Consider the following 21,785-nt stretch of genomic DNA (forward strand, 5'->3'; position numbering starts at 1 on the left):
GTTGTATGTACGCAGATACTGATGATGAAGTCGTTTTGAAGACGTCTAACCTGATCTGTCTCGAGCTTTGTATCTTAGTTTCAAGACGTTCTTGAGCATACGTGGTGACGTAATCAGCGTGCATGAATCACATGATACATTTCCCCGATTGCCGACGGAGAACAAAGGTTACTTAGTGCTGGATGTTTCTGTTTATCAAGGAAAGTTACTTTGTATTTGCAGCCTGGTTTTATAACTATATTCAGTCAGGTGTTACACGTTAGGTTTGCCTTTTTCGAGCTTCGTTGGCTACATCGTGCAATATATTACGAAGACAAGTAGTTAGGGGCCAAATCTGAACTATCAAATCTTTCATCTATAACAATTCAACGTGAGCCTCACAAAGGCAAGCTAGCCTCAATGAACGTTGGTAAAAATATGAAACAAATGCTTTTAAAACTTTCTCCACACCCTTAAACTACGTCAGTTAAACAGGCTTCTGCAGTAATTTACAAACAACCGTCCAGCACAGCTAACCCTAAAGACTAATAATGGCAAATGCATTCCCCAATCCCAGTGCACTTGCGCAGTAACAGCACTGCCTGTTCATTAGTCGTTTTCTACGCTTTAAATGTAAACTTCCTTGGTTTTGTTTTTTTTTTGGTCCGGAAGCTTCTGCCTCTCGGATTGGTCAACACGGCACAATAAGTTGTTTGATTTCACCAATCAGTAATTAGGTGCGTGGCTTAGGGCAGACCGGCAGCTTGTGTGAAGGAGGAGGATGTGGCACCGCGGGGGCTTCTGGGAGCATTTTTTGTTTATATAGGAGTAGTCGGGGGCCGGGGCGGGCAGGCACGGCAGGCAGACGCAGTATCGAGTGAGTCCACATGCGGTGTGTTTATGAAGTGTTAGTAGTAGCTGTAAAAGACAGGTCTTGAATTGGTGGTTCGTGATGGCAGACTTAGACAACAAAAGCACGAATTTACTGGTAAGTGTTAGAGAAAAAGGGAGGGTTCGCGCGGGGAAGGATCCTGGGAAAGGGGGTTGTGGAGATGCTTCTGTCTAGGGGAAGGTGCGCAGGTGCCAGTTCACGGTCGGATGTTGCCTTCTCTGCCATCTTGATGATGACATGGGATTGTAGAGGAAGGATTTCTGTTAGTCTAAAACATGCAGTATCTTAAACGGCTGCTGGTGCTATGCTAAGGATGCCGTATTTTCTAGTATTGTAATTAAACAACGGTTCTAAAGTTCTGGTGTCTGCTGTAGCAGCTGACGGTAGTATAAAAAAGGACACTAATGTAGGTGATGGTAACAGGGGTGAGTGTTACCCCATCAACATTATCGATTACATGTAGTGATATTATCTCTATTCTAGGCTTAATATTAAGGTTAGGGAAAACTTGCTAAACAAATAATACTTTGCTGATATTAAGCTCTCGATGAGATGGAAAGTTACAAACATTTTTGGTTTTATATAGATATAATATCTGTATCACCTAGCACAGGGGTAGGCAACTCCGGTCCTCGAGAGCCGTAGGTCAGGTTTTCAGGATATACACAATGAATATGCAGGAGATAGATTTGCAAGCACTGCCTCCATTGTATGCAAATCTATCTCCTCTTCCTCCTACTTATCATTTTCTATAGCGCTACTAGACGTACGCAGCGCTGTACACTTGAACATGAAGAGACAGTCCCTGCTCAACAGAGCTTACAATCTAATTAGGACAGACAAACAGGACAAACAAGAGATAAGGGAATGTTAAAGTGAGGATGATAAAATAAGGGTTCTGAACAAGTGAATAAGGGCTAGGAGTTAAAAGCAGCATCAAAAAGGTGGGCTTTTAGCTTAGATTTGAAGACGGCCAGAGAATGGAGCTTGACCTACCGGCTCAGGAAGTCTATTCCAGGTATATGATGCAGCAAGATGAAAGGAACGGAGTCTGGCGTTAGCAGTGGAGGAGAAGGGTGCAGATAAGAGAGATTTACCTAGTGAACGGAGTTCCCGGGGAGGAATGTAGGGAGCGATGAGTGGAGAGGTACTGAGGAGCTGCAGAGTGAATGCACTTATAGGTCAATAAGAGGAGTTTGAACTGTATGCGAAAACGGATAGGAAGCCAGTGAAGTGACTTGAGAGGCCTAATATGAGCATAACGACACTGGCGGAATATTAGTCGTGCAGCAGAATTTTGAACAGGTTGAAGTTAATTGTGGATATCCTGAAAACCTGACCTGCCTGCGGCTCTCGAGGACTGGAGTTGCCTACCCCTGACCTAGCAAAAGAAGCGCCCAATCTTAACTTATTTGCCCGTATGGATATATCTTAATTGTATTTACTTGCTTTTTAATACTAGGACAGAAAATCACCTAGAAAAGTAATTCGTCTGGACACAAAGGGCTAAAACTGCATTATTTGTGACCTGTTCTTATTCAGTTCCCAATGAAGAAACATGACAATGTGGAAATAATATATTATTTATTATAGAATAATAATAATTAGCAAGTGTGGCAAACAAGCACACAAAAAATGAACACTACAAGAATTATACCAAAGATCTGGTAAAGTATTACACAAAACAGATATCTTTGTGTATTCTGTTACAGTACTAAGAATTAGTTCCTGAGAAGAGTACAAAAGCAGCAAATATAGGCTAATAAACCATGCCCCAGGGAGCTAATACCATCCTTTGCAGGTTAAAACAAAAGACTACGTTCCCAACTAGAGAGGCATCCTGGTCTCACCCTGAGACTGTCACATTCCTCTGGAACACCATCCACATGGTGAGGGATGGGCCTTTCCTCTGCTCAAGCTGTATAAACAGTATCTCCAAAGATAACTAGAGAACATCAGGAATTTGTCTGTCACTGCCTGGCACAGGTTACGGGGTGGTCCCAGTACTGGAAGCTGTAAATATTAACTAAGGGTTCACTGTATGGCTGGTATACTGAGGGATTCAGTACTTAACAGGCACGGGCAAGATGATGGCTCCCCAGACAGCAGCTATCAGGTTTCCTTCCACTCTTGTCCCAGGCCTAAACTGTTGAGCTGCCTCCTTCACAAAGCCAGATACCAGCCTGGTGGGAAAGTGACTGTTTTGGAAAACAGTTCTCGCATTTCTGTCCAAGGCTTATCACATTCTTGTATCTGTGTAAATCTGTCTTTTTAATGATGTCACACCAAAGACAAAACCTAGATGTTCAGTGTGTCTGTGAGCTGGCAGTTGGAATAGAGATGCAGGAAGCAGTGGAGTAGCCATGACGGTTTGGCTCACAAAAGATGGACTCTGGCCTAGGCAGGCCTCAGTTGTACAAAAAAAAAGATGATACACAGTGGACACTCCTACAGGATTGTTGGGCATGTCTTTAATTTTATGTTGAGTATCCTAGTCACACCAGATTTTCAGGACATGATAGGAGTGGTGTTTTCCAGATTAGGGATATCTCTCTAATTTAGGTGCCTTTTTTTAGATCTGGGTGATGTATCAGCTACTTTCTACGCCTGGTTTCTTTTTCATTCTAGCCCTTACCCTCCTGAACTGGGATATATTTGCATTATAATGCTAAATCTAAAAAAAAAAAAAAAGTCTGGTGCTTTATTTGTAACTTAAAGTTTTCATTAAAAAAATATTAAAATTCATTATAAGTAGTGTACATATCAGGCATTCATCTAACAATAGACAGTGGAAGAGCAAGACTAGAACTTGTATATTACTACTTCAGTAGCAGAACACTCTTGTTAAGTATAACAGGGTCCAAAAATGGGCTTGAGCCAGTTGGTACTTCAGTAGACTACTTGTTATTAACTGTAAAGTGTTATAAGCTGTTTGGGCAGCCCTTTAACATTGGGGAAAATGAGCAATAAATATGATAGAAAACTCATATATACTGACTTATCTGGTATATATCCAATTAATGTTCTATACTGTTCTAAAAGCTCAATCAATGTGTCCTGGGTGGTGATGCAAGCTGTAAATCTGGCATACTTCTGAGTAATGACCAGTAGCCATAACAAAATGGATTTTAAATTGCAGGTCACTACTCTTTTGAGTGGTGGGTATTTTTTAATTTAATTGCTTATGCCAGTTTGAGATTTGTATTTATTTTTGTTGAATACAGGCTGGAGAGACTGCCAATCTTGAGGAGCAGTTGCAAGGATGGGGTGAAGTGATTTTGGTAGCTGACAGAGTTCTTCGTTGGGAGAAGACCTGGTTTCCAGCAGCTGTCATAGGCACAGTTTCTTTTGTATTTCTGTACGTGTATAAAATGGATTTCTACACTTTCCCATTCTGCATGATTATCAAAAGTGCAAGCAAATGTTGACGCTTTGCTTAACATGGCATGTTGGATGACTTTCACTGTTGACTTAATTCCCTTCCTGAAATATGTTGTTAAAACTGAAGCCTTAATTTTAACCTTGTGCAAGTGGCTAAAAGGGTATGTCCCTTTGTGTCAGTGTGTGTATTTTTAAGACCGAATTAACTTTTATTTTCACAAATATATAAAGCAATTGATTATACTTGTGTTGTGTTCCAGTTTAATGAAAATGTCTTTTCTTTGTAGGATGGTGTATTATTTGGATCCGTCAGTTTTGTCAGGTGTTTCTTGTTTTATCATGTTTCTGTGTCTGGCCGATTACCTGGTACCCACTCTTGCTCCTAGAATTTTTGGCTCAAATAAGTGGTAAGTAATAAGCCTAAAAGAGTGAAAATTGTACCTAACTTACCTGTTACAATGTGTGCAAGATTTCTAGAAGTACAGCTATTGGCACTGGGCTTCAGTTTTTTCTGGGCGGCTGCTCTTTGTGGCACTTCCCGCTTGCCATTCTCTCTTCCTACTTCACTTTTTGGCACAGGGTTGGTTTTTGGCTTGCAGCAGTAATGGTCCCTCACTGCTAGCCAAGCAGTCAATGTCATGCATTCAGGGGTCCTTTTACTAAGCTGTGGGGAAAAAGGGCCCTGCTGTAACAGCAGGGGCTGTTTTTCATGTGCTCCAGGACCCTTTTTACCACAGCAGGTAGAAAGCAACCCCCCCCCCCCCCCAATGACTATATGGTAAGATAACTCAACATGTAACCATGCAGCTGAGAGCACTTAACCGTCACCCGTTGAGGTGGTGGTAAGGGCTCCCGTGGTAACTGGGCAGCACACGGCAATGCCCGATTACCACTGGGTTAGCGCCACGCTAGAAGAAAACTGTTCTGGCATGCCAAACTACTACCAGCAGACATGTTGGCCCAGCGGTAGTTCCGATTTAGCGTGCGGTGATCCTGCATTGAGCTTACCGACACTTTGTAAAAGGGCCCTCTAATGAGCTCATTAGTAGGATTCTCAAGGTCTGTGTATAACAAACATTCAGGAAAAACAGTCTTAAGTATGCCCCCCCCCCCCCCCCCCAAAAAAAAAAAATTAGGCAAGTTTTATTTAAGCTGTGTAATTCCTTTCTGACAGGAATGGAAATATTCAAATGACTAAAAATTATTCTTGATGCTTCCTGAGTTGCAGGAAGTGCTGTCTGGCAGAGCCCCAGGCAATGGCGCTGCCACTGTAGTGTGCTGCGTTTGAGGTTTGTAGAAATAGAGAAGAATCAGGCTCTAGAGAAAAGAGGAAGGTATTTGCTATGGAGGTAAAGTTCCTGGATGAAATAAATGCCTAACAGAACAGACAAGAGAAGTGTTTTTAAATCTGATTCTTATAGGACTTGGTGCAAGAAGTAATGGTATTGGGGCCTCCTCAAATATGAGTTAACTTTCTGGGCCCATGCAGAAAGGCTTAGAGCCCATACTGTTGCAAAATTAGTTCAGAATACCATGGCATGCTGTAATCATTGAGCATGTAAGTTATTGCCACATTAAAATAGCAGCAGTAATCTGTAGTTCATTGCTAAATTTCATCTTTCCTGTCAGTGCCTAGTGGTGTTTGACTCAGGCATTGACAGTAAGGGTGACATACTTTTTTTAACCAGAAAGCTGCAGGCATGCTATGTCACTTTGCATTGGCACTCCCCCCCCCCCCCCCCCCCCCAACGACTATAAAAATGTTCCAGATGTCTATTGGGAGCCCCCAAACCCACACCTCAAAATCAGGTAGGAGTGATGCCCACTTGCTCCTGCCTTTAGCACCATCATCATCAAAATGGCAGTGTATCCTGGGATTTACTGCGGTTACCACAGGTCCCTGTCCCTGTGTCATTCTGTAGTGTGGAGGGAGTAGACCTCTGCACTGAGACTCTGTTCATTTCCTGTGAGCAATTTCTTTCCCTGATCTGCCCCCGGTACTACTTAGGCAGTAAAAAGTGTTCAGTTAGATTTAACATTAAATCCTTGTTTTACATGTTCCTGTTTTGAAACTTCTACTGTTCACTGTAATAAACCTATTAGCTGCTTTGTCCTGGACTGACTAAGAATCCTGGCAGTTTGTGTTCTTAGTCTGTTTTTCTAGGAACTGTAGGGCCCCAGGATTGTGACTCCCTGTGTCTCTAGAAACCACTGGGGAATAACTTGCAGATGGGAGACTCACCCAGAGGCAAGCAGGACCCAGTGGTGGGTGGAGGGTATGCCAGTGTAAGCGCATGTGCAGGCGGACCTGGGTAGGACCCTCCAGGTGACCACAAGGTTAACCCCAAGGGAGTGCTAGGGTTAGCGTTCAAGACATTAAGGGACAGACCCCCTTTTCTGGGGGTCTATCACATATCATCTGTCCCTCAGTTCTTAAAATAAAAACAGAGCACAAGATTGATGTGCTCTGAACCACAATAATAGTTTACTTCAAAAATAGGCTGGTTTAAACAACCAAGGACAATTAAGGCCAAGGCAGTATACATGCAGGGCAGCAAATATTTTATACAGACACTTTCTTCTACTCCTAGAACTGGAGTTCTCCAATATTTATACTCCAGTTATACAGCAGCAGGTGCCAACAGTTAGTATGAACAAGGAGTTGATTGAGCCATTCAGTACTTCTTACCACCTGAGGAATTGGGAGATCAGTAGGACAGTCAATCAAGGGCTGGTGTTTTTGTTCAGGAGCTGTAGAAGTTCTCTTCTCCCAGCTAGGCTATGACAGACTCTGTAGTATTTTTGGGTTGGAACTAAAGGAGCCTGGTGTCATCACAGAAGGTACTCTCTTCTCCTTTATCCTTCTTTTAGTATTAACCCAACCAAATAAGTGGCTCTCCTATGTTCCATACCCTAGGCAAGAAACAGTAGGTCGGAGGTCTGGACGACACCTCTGAACCCTGTCTAAAAAGAAATGGATTGACAGGGTTAGTACAACAGTGCTTGTAAGTATGTCTGAAAGGCTGGAGACCTCTTGCTGGAATGCTGTTCCTGTTAATGGATCAGGGCCCAGGAGGCTTGAGACCAACATACCTTAATATTAAAACTGGGATCCCTTTTTTTTTTTTTGTTTGTTTTCAGAATTTCCTTTCTAAAGTGTACTCATATTTTTGGCATTCTTACCAGTAGAATTTAAGACACTTCCATTTCCCCTTTGTTATAGACAGGTTCTTTTGGGATCAGCTGAATAAACTCGCCTGGCTACTAGTGATGTCATCACTAGGGCTGTATCGAATATTTGTATTCGATTCGGCCCCAAATACGTTTTTTGTATTCGGCTGAACAGTGATTTAAATTTGAATACGAATAATCTGAGGCTCTACTAGTCTAAATAAATTGATCTAATTTCACATTACTTTTATTTTTTGTTAAAACTCAGTGCCCATTGTTTGTATTCGGCTGAATAATATTTTTCATTATTCATATTTGGCCAAATATGCTATTTGGTACAGCTCTAGTTATCACACTTCAGAAACTTAATGCTGTTAGAGAAGCCTGAAGGACTTTCTTTGTTTATTGCACAATGCCTGTACAAAAATCCACAGGTTCCTACATTTGTTTTAGGATTCTGAAATGGGAATGATGATTGGATGTCCTTGAAGGGCCGTGCAGGCTTAGACATCACAGAGGGCATGGGAATTTGGAAGGCGGTGTTAGGATGAGCAGTGGCATGAGAGATGGAGTGTTACATAGAGAAAATAGCAGAGAAACTGATTATTGGCGTTGTGCCTATGGGTATCCTAAAAAGCAGCATTTGACCCAGAAAAATGTCTCAAGTTGCACCAAATGCATTAACGGATATAAAATATTTATGGGTATACTCTCACTGTGAAATTGCTGGGTGTAGGAAATGGATCATCTCTGCTTAGCCTTGCTTTAGTACTATGGAGCTGAATATTGATAACCTGTCAGTTCTTTATGGCTATCCTTTTTGAATCCTTTTATGAAGGACCACAGAGCAGCAGCAGAGATTTCATGAAATTTGTAGCAACCTTGTAAAAAGTCGTCGTCGAGTTGTTGGCTGGTGGAAGCGCCTCTTTGCTCTGAAGGAAGAAAAACCTAAAGTGGTGAGTGTTGCAAATGTAATATTCTATCTAGTTATGAATTTTTGTGTGTTTTAGGCAGGGATATTTGAACACCGCATGTATTTTGTCCAGGGATAGAAAATATTTAGGAAACTGGACACCAGACACAAGTGCCCTTTTTATTCTTTCTGCTCCTTTTTTTTTTTTTTCTGTTTCAAGAGTAGTTAGGACTCCCCCCCCCCCCCCCCCCCCCCCCCCCCCCCAGGGAGCACCAAGCCAGATTTTTTTTTTTTTGTGGATATTCATGATGCATGTGCATATAAGAGACCGACCGAATTCGATTCTATTATGTGTCTGTAACACATACGTCTTATTCTCTACCACATCACTCTTATTTGTTTCATCACCGGAGGTGGCTTACGCTTCACGGTACTATGTAAGCCACATTGAGCCTGCAAATAGGTGGGAAAATGTGGGGTACAAATGCAACAAATATTTTCAGCTGAAACTATTTCTCCCCCCCCCCCCCCATCATATTCCGCTTTCCATTCCACCTGACCATGTGTAGGCCCTCCCCAGGCTTACATTAAGAAACCCTGGTGGTCTAGTGACCTCTGAATGGGGTTCTACCCCTCGTTCCTGCCTAGTGCTGCTGCTCAGTAGAAATGGCTAGCACCACTTCCCATGGCAGCCTTGTGAGACTGCTGTGGGCAATCCCGGCAGCCATTTTGAGATTGGAACCAGCATGGGCGGGAGTGAGTCTCTTGCCCATGCTGGTTCCAGTCTCAAAATGGCTGCTGGGACCTCCCACAGTAGTCTGGCGAGACTGCCACTGGAAGTCCCATATACCATTTTGACTGGAACCAGCTGTGTACAAGAGCAAGTGGAGGATAGTGGGCACAGGAGTTTCCCCAACAACAAGGTAGCTCCAGGATGGAGCTGCTGCTATTTTTCTTAGGAGGACAAATTTTTTCAAATTATATGAAATTTCCTCTTAGCTATTCTTATTATTCTGTATCTAAATTGAGTTGCTTCAGTACTGATCTGGATAATATCAACCATGAAAATCATATAAGCTGATGAAAGCTTGGCTCTTCAACCAGGCTGCACATACTATAGCAGGACATGTTTATCCACTCATATCTTAGCTAAGATAATTTTCAAGCAACTTTAAACTAGTCCCTTATTTTCTTCTATTACTCTGTCTTATCTATGTGTTCCATCTTTGCTTACACAATATGCTGTCTAATAAAATGTGGTGTTGACATTGTAATGTAGCATACTTTCTATTTGAATATTTTTATTGCTGTATTTGTCTACTGTTTGACTTATTCTTGCTGTACACCACCTTGAGTGAATTGCTTCAAAAAGGCGGTAAATTATAATAAAAATAAATATGTAATAAACACTTTGTTTGTATTCCGTTAATGCTACCAGTGCATAAAATTAACCATTGCTGATTGTAGAAAAAGTTTCTTAAATCTAAAAGCATGTATCCAATTCATATTGGAGGAGGTGGGACAAAATTCCTATTCCCTTGAGTCATCAATGAAAATCTTGGGAGTCAGAATAGATTGTTTCCTTATCCTTGAAAACTAAGTCTCTAAGTTGAACTCGAGTGTCTCACTCACTTTGGAAGCTAAAGAGATTGAGGCCATTTTTCTCTAAATCTGTCTTTCATACTTTGGTTCAATCCCTTAGCAAATTCAACTGTTGCAATTTTATATGTAGATCTCGCTTCACCAAAGCTGTTCCTCTTTTATATGAGCTACATTGGTTACCAATAAGAGAGAATATCTTTCAAATTATGCATTTTCATTCACCAAATTGTTTGGTCAAGCCCCATCATATATGAATAATCTTATTGAATTACCCCCTCATAATGCTGTTTCATCTAGAGAATATCTTGTCTTACATTTCCCTACCTGTAAGAATGTGATATATAAAATAATTCACTCTGCTAATTTCTTCTATCGAGGCACCAAAATTTGGAATTCTCAAATCAATCAAGTTTACAGATTACCTAACTTCTAAGAACACATTTCTTCAGTCTGGCCTTTCTGAATACAAAGAACTCTATTTGAATTTTACCCACACCTTTTTCTTAATCTCGCTTCCCATCTAGTCCTGCCTAACTATGCTCTCACCTATCCATCCTTAACTATTTGCCTTGAAATAGTTACTGCACATGTATTAATTTGCTTTTTGAACTTATTGTAATTTGTGCTATAATTCTGTACATTGTTTTATTCACTTTGTAAGCCACATTGAACTTGAGTCTATTTCGGGCTAATGTGGGGTATAAATGTCATTAATAAATAACATAGAAATCTTAATGACTTGACATTTTTCTTTTCAGTATATCATAACTATGATAAGCTCTCTTGCTGTGGTTGCTTGGATAGGACAACAGGTTCATAACCTTCTCCTCACTTATTTTATTGGTAAGTTTGTCTAGTGGTGGTTGAATGTGAGGATTGCAGTATTTGATTATCTCAGGTAAGGTAATGGTATAGAAAAGTCAATAGACACTGATACCATCTGAAACCTTATTTGTCCAGTAAACACATCTTAATACTAACAAAGTATCTGCATATTATAAGGCATTTGCTTGCTGTAGACTGTTGTATAAGCACAATAGCACATTCTGGGCTATGTGAAGCCATTCTGAAGCACACACATCAAGTTGGAACCCTGGCTGCGGTGTCCTGCAGGGATTCTCTCTCCTCCTCCTCCTCCTCTCCCCCCTACCTCTTTGTTCTTGGCTCCTGTCTTTCAGGTGTTGGGATTGTCTGTCTGTCTTGTCCTATGCAGATTTTTTTTTTTTATGTCCTGTCTCAGAAACATCTACTGATACTCTAGCAGTCATAACAAATTACATCTCACTCATAGACAATGGACCACAGATCTTTTCTTGAAACTAAATAAAAAAACAACACAAAACTAAGATTTTATGGTTTGGGGATACTGATAGTGTTCCATCCAACATAGTAGTGTTACAATCAGGTGAGAGGCTTATGATAGAAGATCACTTGAAAGTACTGGGGCAATTAAATCTTCATTATATTGAACCAATTTCTGCGTTTTAGTACAGGTGATTCTCTTATACAATTGGATTATTGTAATTATTTGCATTGTAGTGTTTGTTCTAAGCTGCAGAAACAGTTACAACTGAATGCAGAATACTGCAGCAAGGCTGACCTTTGGTTTGAGCTGATTTATGAGAGATCTCCATTGGTTGTTCAATAGCAGATTCAATTTAAAATAATTGGCCTGATTTACGGCTTGAATTCAGAATGGTTAGGAGAATTTCTTGCCATTCTTTGGGGCAAAATCTTTGTTTTTCTGGTACCTTGCAACTGGGTTTTCCTGCTTTAAAAAAAAAATGCAGTTAAAGCCTATTTGTGAAGAATGTTTTCCATTTCAAGGGGCGAGGCTTTGGAACTAATACATTTTATGTATCTCTTTTGTTGAGAACCTCTTGAATTGTAAATCTGCCGTGAATCTAGATTGGAACAACATGCGGTATACAAGACATAAATAGAACACATTGTAGATATGTTTTAATATCCATAATGGAAGCAATCAGTAGGAACAGTAGAAAGTGAAGCACTATGTCTACCAGGTTAAATGGTTAAAAGAAATACCCTTGATGCTGTGGTGGCAGTTGACGTTTTTTAAACACTGATAGGATATATTCAGTGCTGGGCTATGTCCAGGTACTGACATTTAATAAATGTGTATGTGTGCAGACAGCATTTAGCCCTTAATAGTTAAGTCAAACTGGACAAAGATAGGACTACATAAATAGCAGTCCTATTTGGCTGGTTAACTTGTTAACGGCTGAATATTATCACTTAATCTAGTTAAATGTTGACTCGATTCTGCCTCCAGACCACCCACATAGTAGCCAGGTTTAGCTTTAGCAGTTAGAAGGGATATTCAGTGACAGCTGGGTAGGTTTTCTAAATATTCCCTTGGGGTCCTTTCAGTGCTAGTTAACCGAGCAAGAGGCTCTTACCCAGTTAACTGGCTTAGAATATCACGAGGCCACCACTTGAAGTCTCTGCATCCGTTTTAAAGGTATGGCAGCGAGAGATCAGCGGCAATGGACAGGAAATGGGGGATATTTCCTGCCTGTAAGAGGCCACTAGACCACTAGGATGTACTGAGGTACGTTCGGGGATGGCACCTAGGGCTGGAGGGGGAGGGTGGTAAGACTGGCTTCACCTACGCAGGAGCTGTGTCCATCTCTGCGGGATTCCCACTAGCCCTGTTCCTGTACAGCTCTCTAATTTAGAGGTGTTGGATGCCAAGCTTAAATTTATATGTAATATAGAGTACAATACTTGCCCTCATTACATATGAAACATTAGTCTTTACAGGGTGAGTGTGCTGTCCTTGAAAAAGTTCCTCATTTTATGATCATAGCATGGTCTTATGTTAACTGCAATATTGCAAAAGTTTGATCTTTGACAGATTTGTAGCAAGCACTGAGACAAATGAGCAACTTTCTGCTGTGACCTTTACTAGGGAAAAAAAGTAGTCTCTACCACACCACTCCAGAACTGATGTTTTTACCCTTCAAGCAGCAAATGGGAGCCTGAGCCAATCAGGTTTTGAGCTCAGACCGGGTGCATATACTATGCAGGTCTTCTGATTTTTTTTTTTTTTTTTTCAACTCCTGGTTCAGTTGGGACACCTGGGTGTCCAGTTGAGTGTGGGGATTTGCTGTGAGATTTCAGGGTATTGGAATCCTCCACAGAAGGGATATCTAGAGGAGTCAGGGCTTTCTCCCTTACTGGTCAGCCTCTGAGTGTAGTGTCTTATAGCCCTTGGCCCTGTCCCCCTTGCTTCCTCTTGAGCTTTTTTTTTTCCCCTGAGGAAACTAAAGTAGTAGTGCATAGAGGGTTATTTTGAGGCTGGGAGCAGCCTTTTCTGAAGGGAGTGGTGTTTCATTTTTGTATTGTCTGGGATCAGCTTTAAGTGTGTGTGGGGGGGGGGGGGCATCTTGCAGAAGCTAGCTGTCTTGTACTGCTAGCATGATGTGCAGGGCTCCTTTGGTGGGCATGAAGCCCATGCAGTAACAATGCATCGGCTACATCTGTTACCCATTGTGATGGAATTGGCTCTTGAGCAGGTGAAATGGTGGTGTGGCAGCTGCTGTGGCACATCCGGACAATGCTTTGTTGATATCTAGGTCTGAAGCATAGATGACAGCAGAGAGCCACTTGTCCATGCACTCTGGTTTCAGCACTGGCAGGCTCCATTTCCTTTCTCAACCATATGCTGTTGTCTGGAAGCATGGGGATGGTGGCCACTTTGGAGATGGCTGCTGCTGCTTCTTTATATCTGGCACAGCCTCAGATAGACACGTGAGATGTCTTTCTTTACAAAGCCCATCCAGGGGACTAGAGGGTCCCTTGAGAGTTTTATGTGGGGAAAAAATGGTGTCCCTGAAGGGGGATCAATTTTTGCATAATTTTTATGTTGCTTCATGACTTTGACTCCAAGCTTTTTTCTGACTACCACCAGCTGCAGCAGCAAATGGTAGGAGGTGAGGTTCCAGAGGAGCCTATTTTCCAAATGACTGCATCTGAATCCCCTGATTAGCTGGAATGCACTCAGCTCTCAGGTAACCTTCAATCCGGGGAAGTGCTCCTTATGTGATATCCAGGGGAACATGATCCTCTGGAGGAAGGAGAAATTTCCTGTAGCTGACTGAGATGATTCTTCAGTCGTAGGCCCATACAGAGAGGAACTGGCTAACATTTAAGTATCTTGGGATACCTTGGTTCCTGTCCGAGGCTTCAGGATATCCTATCCTGTTCATCAGGTGGTTGAAATACTCTTTACAGAGTGGGAGACTCCAGAAGCTGGCTATCTCATTGTTCTAGATGAAAAGGACAAGTTGAAGAAGCCCAAGGTGGCTGTCTTGGTGACAGCTCTTGCAAATACTGCCAGTCCAGTTGAAGGTGCTGCCTCGAAGTTGAGGACAGGATAGAGAATGATATAGGATGGAGTGTGTCCCTGCCCTTGCTCTGTCATCATCTGCAGAAGCCTCGAATATATATTTTTTTTGTTACATTTGTACCCCGCGCTTTCCCACTCATGGCAGGCTCAATGCGGCGGGCAATGGAGGGTTAAGTGACTTGCCCAGAGTCACAAGGAGCTGCCTGTGCTGGGAATCTAACTCAGTTCCTCAGTTCCCCAGGACCAAAGTCCACCACCCTAACCACTAGGCCACTCCTCCACTATAAAAAGGAATAATATTCACCCTCTACCCTTCCAACACTAACTGACTTCTACTACCCCAAGGAACCATAATCGACCATGTTAGAATGTCCAGGGGTATAAAATACAACCTGCTCTGTATGCTGTAATGGGGGATAAATATGCCCTATGAAGCACTGTTATGATTTTTAATATGTGGATGAATAAGTTATCAACAATCTCAGGATTCAGTCTAGCTCTCCTGTCTTCCACAGTCCTTCCTGCAATAGAAAGTCTTCTCAGAAGATGTGCTGGTAGTAGGAATGCACAGCACCCCTTCAAATTTTGACAATTTATGGCCAGCACATTGTCTTGTTTTTCCAAAAAAAGACTGTCGTCTTTATCACTTGAACATAACTGCCCAATTCATTAACAGCCTTCAAAGTAGAGAATGACACTGGGACAAAGTTGTCCCCATCTCTGTGTCATTCTCTAGGATACGAGTCTGTGTTGAAGCAGGCTGAGGCAACAGCCTTGGGTCTCCAAGCAGCTGTCTGTAGTGCTTATATTTCTAGAGTTTGTCTTTACTGGTTTTAACATTGAGCTCATAGACTTAAGTAATTCATGTAGAGGTGGTGCTGTTATGTAGCAGATGCTCCTTTATGATCTTATCAGTTTTTGCTATGGATCTGGTAATCGTCTCTGCAAGGAGGTGGCTCTAGCTTTGCAGCTGGTTTGCAGCTATGGCTTCTAAGACTCATTGCAGCAGGCTTCTCTTTCCAGGAAAGCTCCTTTTTGAAGATAAGCTAGGACTCTAGACCTCCAGCAATTAAATACCAGAGGATAAGCCTGTCATCTTGCGTTCAGTTTCCAGTATGGTGATGTGTTGGGACATGAAGCAGTAGAGACCAAGTACCTCCGCTCCTTTTTAGAGGTCTAGATTAGTTTTAATCCTTTCTGAAAAGAGGTTCAGATAAATGGCCAAGGAGTTCAGCTACTTTCAGCACTACACAACATGAGGTGGACCTGCTTCTCCGTAGAAAGTCTGGGTAGAAGACTATCCAGATTTTTCAAGGAGTGGGTCCAAATTGACAGCTGTCAGATGGGTTCTAGATATACTAAGCTTGATTACAAACAGTTCCCATCTCAGGATTTTTGTTTCTCCTTGTTGAGCTCTTGCCAAGATTCTGGTAGTTCAAAGCACCCTCTTGCAGTTGGAGCTTAAGCAGTAGAACCTGTTCCCAAGAATTGGTGGTGCACAAGCCAATATTCAGTTTACTTCATAAGGCCAGAAAAAGGCTTTGTCCAGTATTAGATTTAAAAAGTGTAAATAGAGCAGGCACTAAAGTTTCCAAATTTTTTTGGACGGAGATGTTAAGCTCTGATGTTGCAGTTCTCTGCAGACAATTTCTTACCTCTCTTAAGAAATGTAGCTTCGTATTCCAAACTGACAGCCACATCAAAGGTTTGTGTTTTTTTGTGATATGTCATCAGTTTCAAGCTGCTTTTTGGATTGGTAAAGCCCCTGGAAATTCCTTTCAAGGTCATGGTAGTGGTGGCTGCAAAAGCTTCAAGGGGTGGTAGTTCACCCATACTTGGATGTTTAAGATCCATCCGAGAGACTATGGCAGCTAGGTTGCTTTTCTGAAAGATTACCACACTAGTCTTGAAGAATCTAGAGTAATTGGGGCCTGGCTTTAACATACACAGTTGAGTGCCTTTCTGCTCTTTCAAAGGATTCAGAAGATTGTGTAGAAATCCAAGTCTTGCATGAGTGCTCCTCGTGTGGGGTTCCATGCAATTGTTGGAGTCCATAACAGCAACCATAAATTGGTACCTTGGGTGAGACCTCATGGTGTCCTGTGCAGTAAACTGTTGGTCAGTTCAGATTGCCTTACCATGGACTTCAGCAGCTAAGGTTAGTTTGTCCTGGTGGCTACTAACAATCTCTTGAAGGGCATGGATTTTGGAGTTGCCTGGTTGGATAATTCCGACGACAGATGCCAGCCTAAGCTGCTCATTGCCAGGGCCAGATGGGTCAAGGCAAGTGGACCAGAAGAGGAACTGGTCAAACAGTTTGGCGATGAGATCCATCTGTGTTGCCTTTGCAGGCCTTCAAACCCTTCATTATAGACAAACAGGTCAGAGTATTCTCTGACAATACCACTTGAACCGCTGAGGAAGGCAACCATAATACCTTGATATTTGAAGAGTTTCTGATGGCTGTTCAGCATAGTGAATTTAAGAACTCCAGTTCTTGTCCTGTAGAGATCCCTTTTTACATTTTTTTTTTTTTTTTTACAGATGCTGGAGTCTGTACAGTAATGTTTGCCAAAGGTGGTTTGTTTTTCACATGAATAGGTTTTTGGACTTGCCCTCATTTTGAGTGTGTTGAGGAATTTCAAGTCTTAAGGCTTCTGCATGCACCTAGAATTCTTTTGAATTATTAGGAGGTTACCAAAGAGTTAATCTGATCTAGTTTGGCAGCCTCCAAGGCCACCATTGTTGGATTAAAGAGTGCAGTTCCTCAGTTATCTATTGCAAGGATATTTTGCTGCTGAAGGAGTTAAGAGCAAATTGACCAGAAGGATGTCAACTTGATCTGAAATGCATGCAGTTACTCCAGTTTGTAGTGCTGTGATGTGGTCTACTCTTCATAATTTTATGACGCAGTGTAAGATGGACATGAGTGCTAGACCAGAAGCAGCTTTTGGGGTTGGGGATGCTGTGTTTAGAGCAGGGGTTTCTGAATTCTATCCACAATCAGGGGATATTTTGATACATCTTATTGGTTTTGGACTGGTCTGATAGAGATAAAGTTAAATTAAGGTCTTACCTGCTTTTTTCTTTTGAGTTCAGGTTACCATAAGATCCTGTTAAATTTTTTTGAAATATATTTCTAGAAGTTGGGGGAGTTAATTGACTGATTAGCAAAATAAACTTTGGGTTTTTAGAAGAAACAGTTTTGTGCCCTGTGGTAGAGCTGAGCTTGAAACTGATTGGCTTTGTCTTGCCATTTGCTGGTTGGCAGGCATAACCCTCGTTTTCTGGAATGGTCTGGTAGGACTCTAGGAGAGGGAAGTCAGCAGGTGAGACGAAACCTTACCCTGTATAGCAACACAGTTTTAATGTCCTGTTTCTTTTAACTTCTGTTTTAGTGAGCTTCTTGCTGTTGCTTCCTGGCCTGAACAATCAGGGAATTATTTCAAAGTACATTGGCATGGGCAAAAGGGAGATCAACAAACTCCTCAAGCAAAAAGAAAAGAAGAATGAATGATCTTCAGTCCAGTACAGTAGAATTGGTGGCATTTAATGTCCAGGGAACACTTTTTTTTTCTTTCTGTAGATGTTCATGTATATTTGTCCAAGCACCTGTTTTTGTTCATTATTTAATAGGTGGTGTAGTTTTGTGAACTTGATGCACTGAAGCTGTAATGAACTTTGATACTTAAGCCATGCAAATACTTCAAACAGAGCTCAGTCATTTAAACTGCTGTAGTCATGGCATTATGTGTAGCGTGGAAAAGTTTGTCCTGCCCTCAGTTGTTTTACTAAATTAAATGCTTCACCTCATGTAAATATGCTAATCCTTAATTTTGTGGTGTTCCACTCACTTTTGAAGTTTCTGTATGTATATAAAACTGTAAATGTAATATTTCTTTAGCAGGGCTGAAATGTCCTCATTTGCTGCATTCACGAATGGGAGAGAATGTCTGCCTAGCTGTGGCTGCTAATCCAATAAACTTCAGATTGTTGAATAACTGAAACAAATGATTCTCAGGAGTTCTTTAGTTCTAAATGTTGTGGCTTTATTACAGAAAACTTGGGGTGGAACCTAGACTTTGCTAGGGAATTAAAGAAAATCTATAAATGATTAGTAGCAATCCCTTGTCTGTTCTGCAGCCATTAGATTGTATGCTGAAAGGAAAAGTTCCTTAGTGTCAGCAGCAGATGAATCCAGAGACCTGTGGGTTGTGCCCATCTACCAGCAGGTGGCGATAGCACTAATTTGCACTGTGCCTAGTAGGACACCATGCTTCATGGCCACTGGCCAGTTAATATTCTCTGTCTCCAGCAGGTTGGACAGAAGTGTTGCACAGGCTCCTGGCTTCATTTGCTCCTGTTCTGGCTTTGCTGGTTCAGTAAAGCTGGGGGTGTTCTGGCTGAGCGGTTTCAAGCTTTAGGGAAATGAAAACGGTAACAGAATTCAAGCACGCGTGGGATAAACATAAAGGAATCCTATTCAGAAGGAATGGATCCTAAGGAGCTTAGCAGAGATTGGGTGGCAGAGCCGGTGGTGGGAGGCGGGGATAGTGCTGGGCAGACTTGTACGGTCTGTCCCAGAGCCGGTGGTTGGGAAGCGGGGAATGTGCCTGGCAGACTTACAAAGGACAGGTACAAATCAAGGTAAGGTATACACAAAAAGTAGCACATGTGAGTTTATCTTGTTGGGCAGACTGGATGGACCATGCAGGTCTCTTTCTGCTGTCATCTACTATGTTACTATCTAAACATTTGTTTACTACCTGAGAAAGTTCAGGAAATATAACTGCTCACAGGGCCTCAGTAAAGAAATCTTTCTCTCTCTGCTCCCTGGCTGAGATGGGAGAAAATCCAGTACCTTCAGGCTACATTTGAAATCCAGGGCATCAAGTTTTAAAGTATCTGGCCAATGGTACTGCGGCATGCCTTTCCATAAGCTTAAACTGGAAAAGTGTCTTTCTGCAACAGCTTTAAAACTCAAAACAAGTGCCATCTGCTGGCCAATTAGGAGAAATAAGAGAGTTTTCAGGCTTGAAACCTGTTTTGTTACAAGATGTATCTGTATATTCCCATTTGGTCTCATCAGAGACTTCTGCAGTTTACCATTTTGGGTCAGTATTTCCAGTTTCTAGCGCTGCCCTTTGGCCTTACTGCAGCTCTGCGGACCTTTACAAAGGTCATAGAGTTGGTGTCAGCCTTTTTGCAGCGCGAAGAGATTCGATTCCTCCCCTATTTGGACACTTGGCTTATCCAAGCATCCTCGTCCCAGGACAGTCTTTGAGCCATAGCTCGAGTGGTGTCTCTTCTCCAATCTTTGGGTGATCAATATGCCCAAGAGTCACCTGGTGCATTCTCACCCCCTGGAATATTTGGGGGGTTCTCTTCAACACCAAGGTAGGTCGGGTGTTTCTCCCCAAACTGAGGTCAGTCAAGCTCCAGAGCCAGATTAGGCACTGGCTGCTGTCTCTGACCTCCCATGTCTGGGATTATGCTCAGATTTTGAGATTGATGGCGGCTGCACTGGAAGTGGTGGCTCGGGCTCACATGTGGCCCCTTGGGCTGTCCTTGCTGAGTCGGTGGTCCCCGGTGTCTGAGGAATATGAGAGATGTCTGGCTTAGCTCTCTTCCCTCCCCCCCCCCCCCCCCCCCACAGCAGAAGGGAGTGAGGTGCAGAGGGGTTACACTCTTCTTCAGTCTTGGCTGGAAGCAGTTCTGCTTTCTTTTCTCCCTAGCCTCCGATCGGCCAGGTGCTCCTGTGTGTTCAGGCTCACCGGGGTTGGGTGATTCTTGTGGCCTGAGCCATTGCACATCCCCCTGGCGCTAGATCTGCTTCGCCAGGACCCTGTTCTCATGGAGGAACCCTCCTGCCTTGATCTTATGGCCTGGCTCTTGAGCAGGCTTCTTTGAGGAAGAAGGGTTACTCAGATACGGTCATCTCTGCTTTGCTTCATGCTAAGACCTCGAGTGTGGCGTGGCATGTCTCTGACTCTTGGTGCTTGGAGAGAGAGATTCTGCTGCTTCTGGCTTCTTTATCCTAGATTTTATCTTTCTTGCAGTCTGAGCTACAGGAAGGTCTGGCAGCCAGTTCCCTCCAGGTTCAGGTGGCTAGCCTGTTATTGGGAGCATATTGCCTGTGCACCTCTGGCCTCTTATCCTAATGTGGTGTTTCCTCAAGGGGCCACTCATTTGAAACCTCCGCTGTTTCTTCTTGTACGTCTTGGAGTCTATCCTTAGTCTTCCGAGCGCTGCAAGCTCCTCCATTTGAGCCTTTGCGTGCAGCCACGGTGTGGGTCCTCACCCCTAAGTCGGTGTTTTTCCTTAGCATCCCTCCGGACCGGACCAGGATTGGACTGATGGGTTGTGCTCGCCTACCAGCAGGTGGAGACTGAGAAAAAACTCTGACTCTAGAGAGCCAATAGGAGCCCTGGCCATGTGACCTTAGCCTCAGTATTTTCTCAGTCTCCCAGCAGGTAGGAAGTGAGCCCATTAGTCTCTCTCCTTTTCTCTTTAGATATTACAGATATTTGTGATAATTCTTCTGTGCCTGGAATCTTATTTAGAGGCTTGACAGGGTTTCCTTTCTCTTCTTTCTTTGACAGCCTCGGGGGTGTTAAACTCGGGTGTCTCGAGTCCACCCCCCTTCCTCCCCATCTCCCTGGCTTAGCAGGGAAGGGCCGTCCCTTTCTCTGGAAAGGTGTACCGTCTTTGGGAGAGGCAGCCACTTTTAACAGGTAGCTGCTTTAAAAGAATTAAATCAAATAAAAGTAAATTCAAAGAAGCAGCCTTTCTTTCCCCAGACTTCTAACGAGCAGGCAGCTCCAGTGTTTTATTATGATTGAGGGGTTATAAAAAAAAAAAAAAAAAAAAAAACAGAAGAAAATAATTCAGTATCTGTGACTTTAAACAGCGATTTTTCTCGTCAGATTTAATTTCCTCCATTTTCTTGCGTTTTGGCGGCGGCAGTTTAAACAAATGAAAAAAAAAAAAAAAAGAAAGGTGCGAACCGTGTAAGCGCGGCCACCTGTTTTTTCCGATATGGCTTAAAAGTTCAAACAGCTGCTGTCGGTCAGCGTCGCGCAGTTCACGCAGCCGGAACATGTAAATTTTGCTCTCCCTTCAAGGTTTCTTCGGGTCCGGTGCTGCCTCCAGTTTTTTCGGGGCCTTTTTCGCCGGCTGTTGTTTCTTCGCCGTTCCACTGGGCTCCGCTTGTTCGGAGGTGTCGGGCGCGCTGTCGACAATCGCCACAGGGCCAGTGGAGCGAACGGCGGCCATTTTGTTTCTCCCTCCATCTTATCAGTCGGGGATCTCTCTGCTGAAGGTAAGGCTGCAGTTCATAGAGCAGTTCGGCTCCAAGATGTGTACACTTTTGTATGTGCTGAATGGCGTATTCTAAAATGCTCTTCACATCAGCAGGCAATATTTGGTTGAAAGGGGGCTCCTTTCATATATGGATATATAACAAGCTTTTCTTC

At 42.7% G+C, this 21,785-nt stretch overlaps 1 protein-coding gene across 1 annotated transcript; it reads left to right on the plus strand.

Moving 5' to 3' along the window:
* The first annotated feature begins 811 nt into the window (after positions 1–811).
* ARL6IP1 (ADP ribosylation factor like GTPase 6 interacting protein 1) lies at positions 812–17,909 on the plus strand. The gene is made up of 6 exons (XM_030211881.1): positions 812–967; positions 4,096–4,229; positions 4,540–4,659; positions 8,262–8,379; positions 10,697–10,781; positions 17,709–17,909. Exons 1-6 carry the CDS (start codon positions 932–934, stop codon positions 17,825–17,827), a joined length of 612 nt encoding a protein of 203 aa, XP_030067741.1. The 5' UTR covers positions 812–931; the 3' UTR covers positions 17,828–17,909.
* Positions 17,910–21,785: the final 3,876 nt, after the last annotated feature.

Source organism: Microcaecilia unicolor, chromosome 8, assembly GCF_901765095.1.
Source record: "Microcaecilia unicolor chromosome 8, aMicUni1.1, whole genome shotgun sequence".
NCBI classification, from domain to species: Eukaryota; Metazoa; Chordata; class Amphibia; order Gymnophiona; family Siphonopidae; genus Microcaecilia; species Microcaecilia unicolor.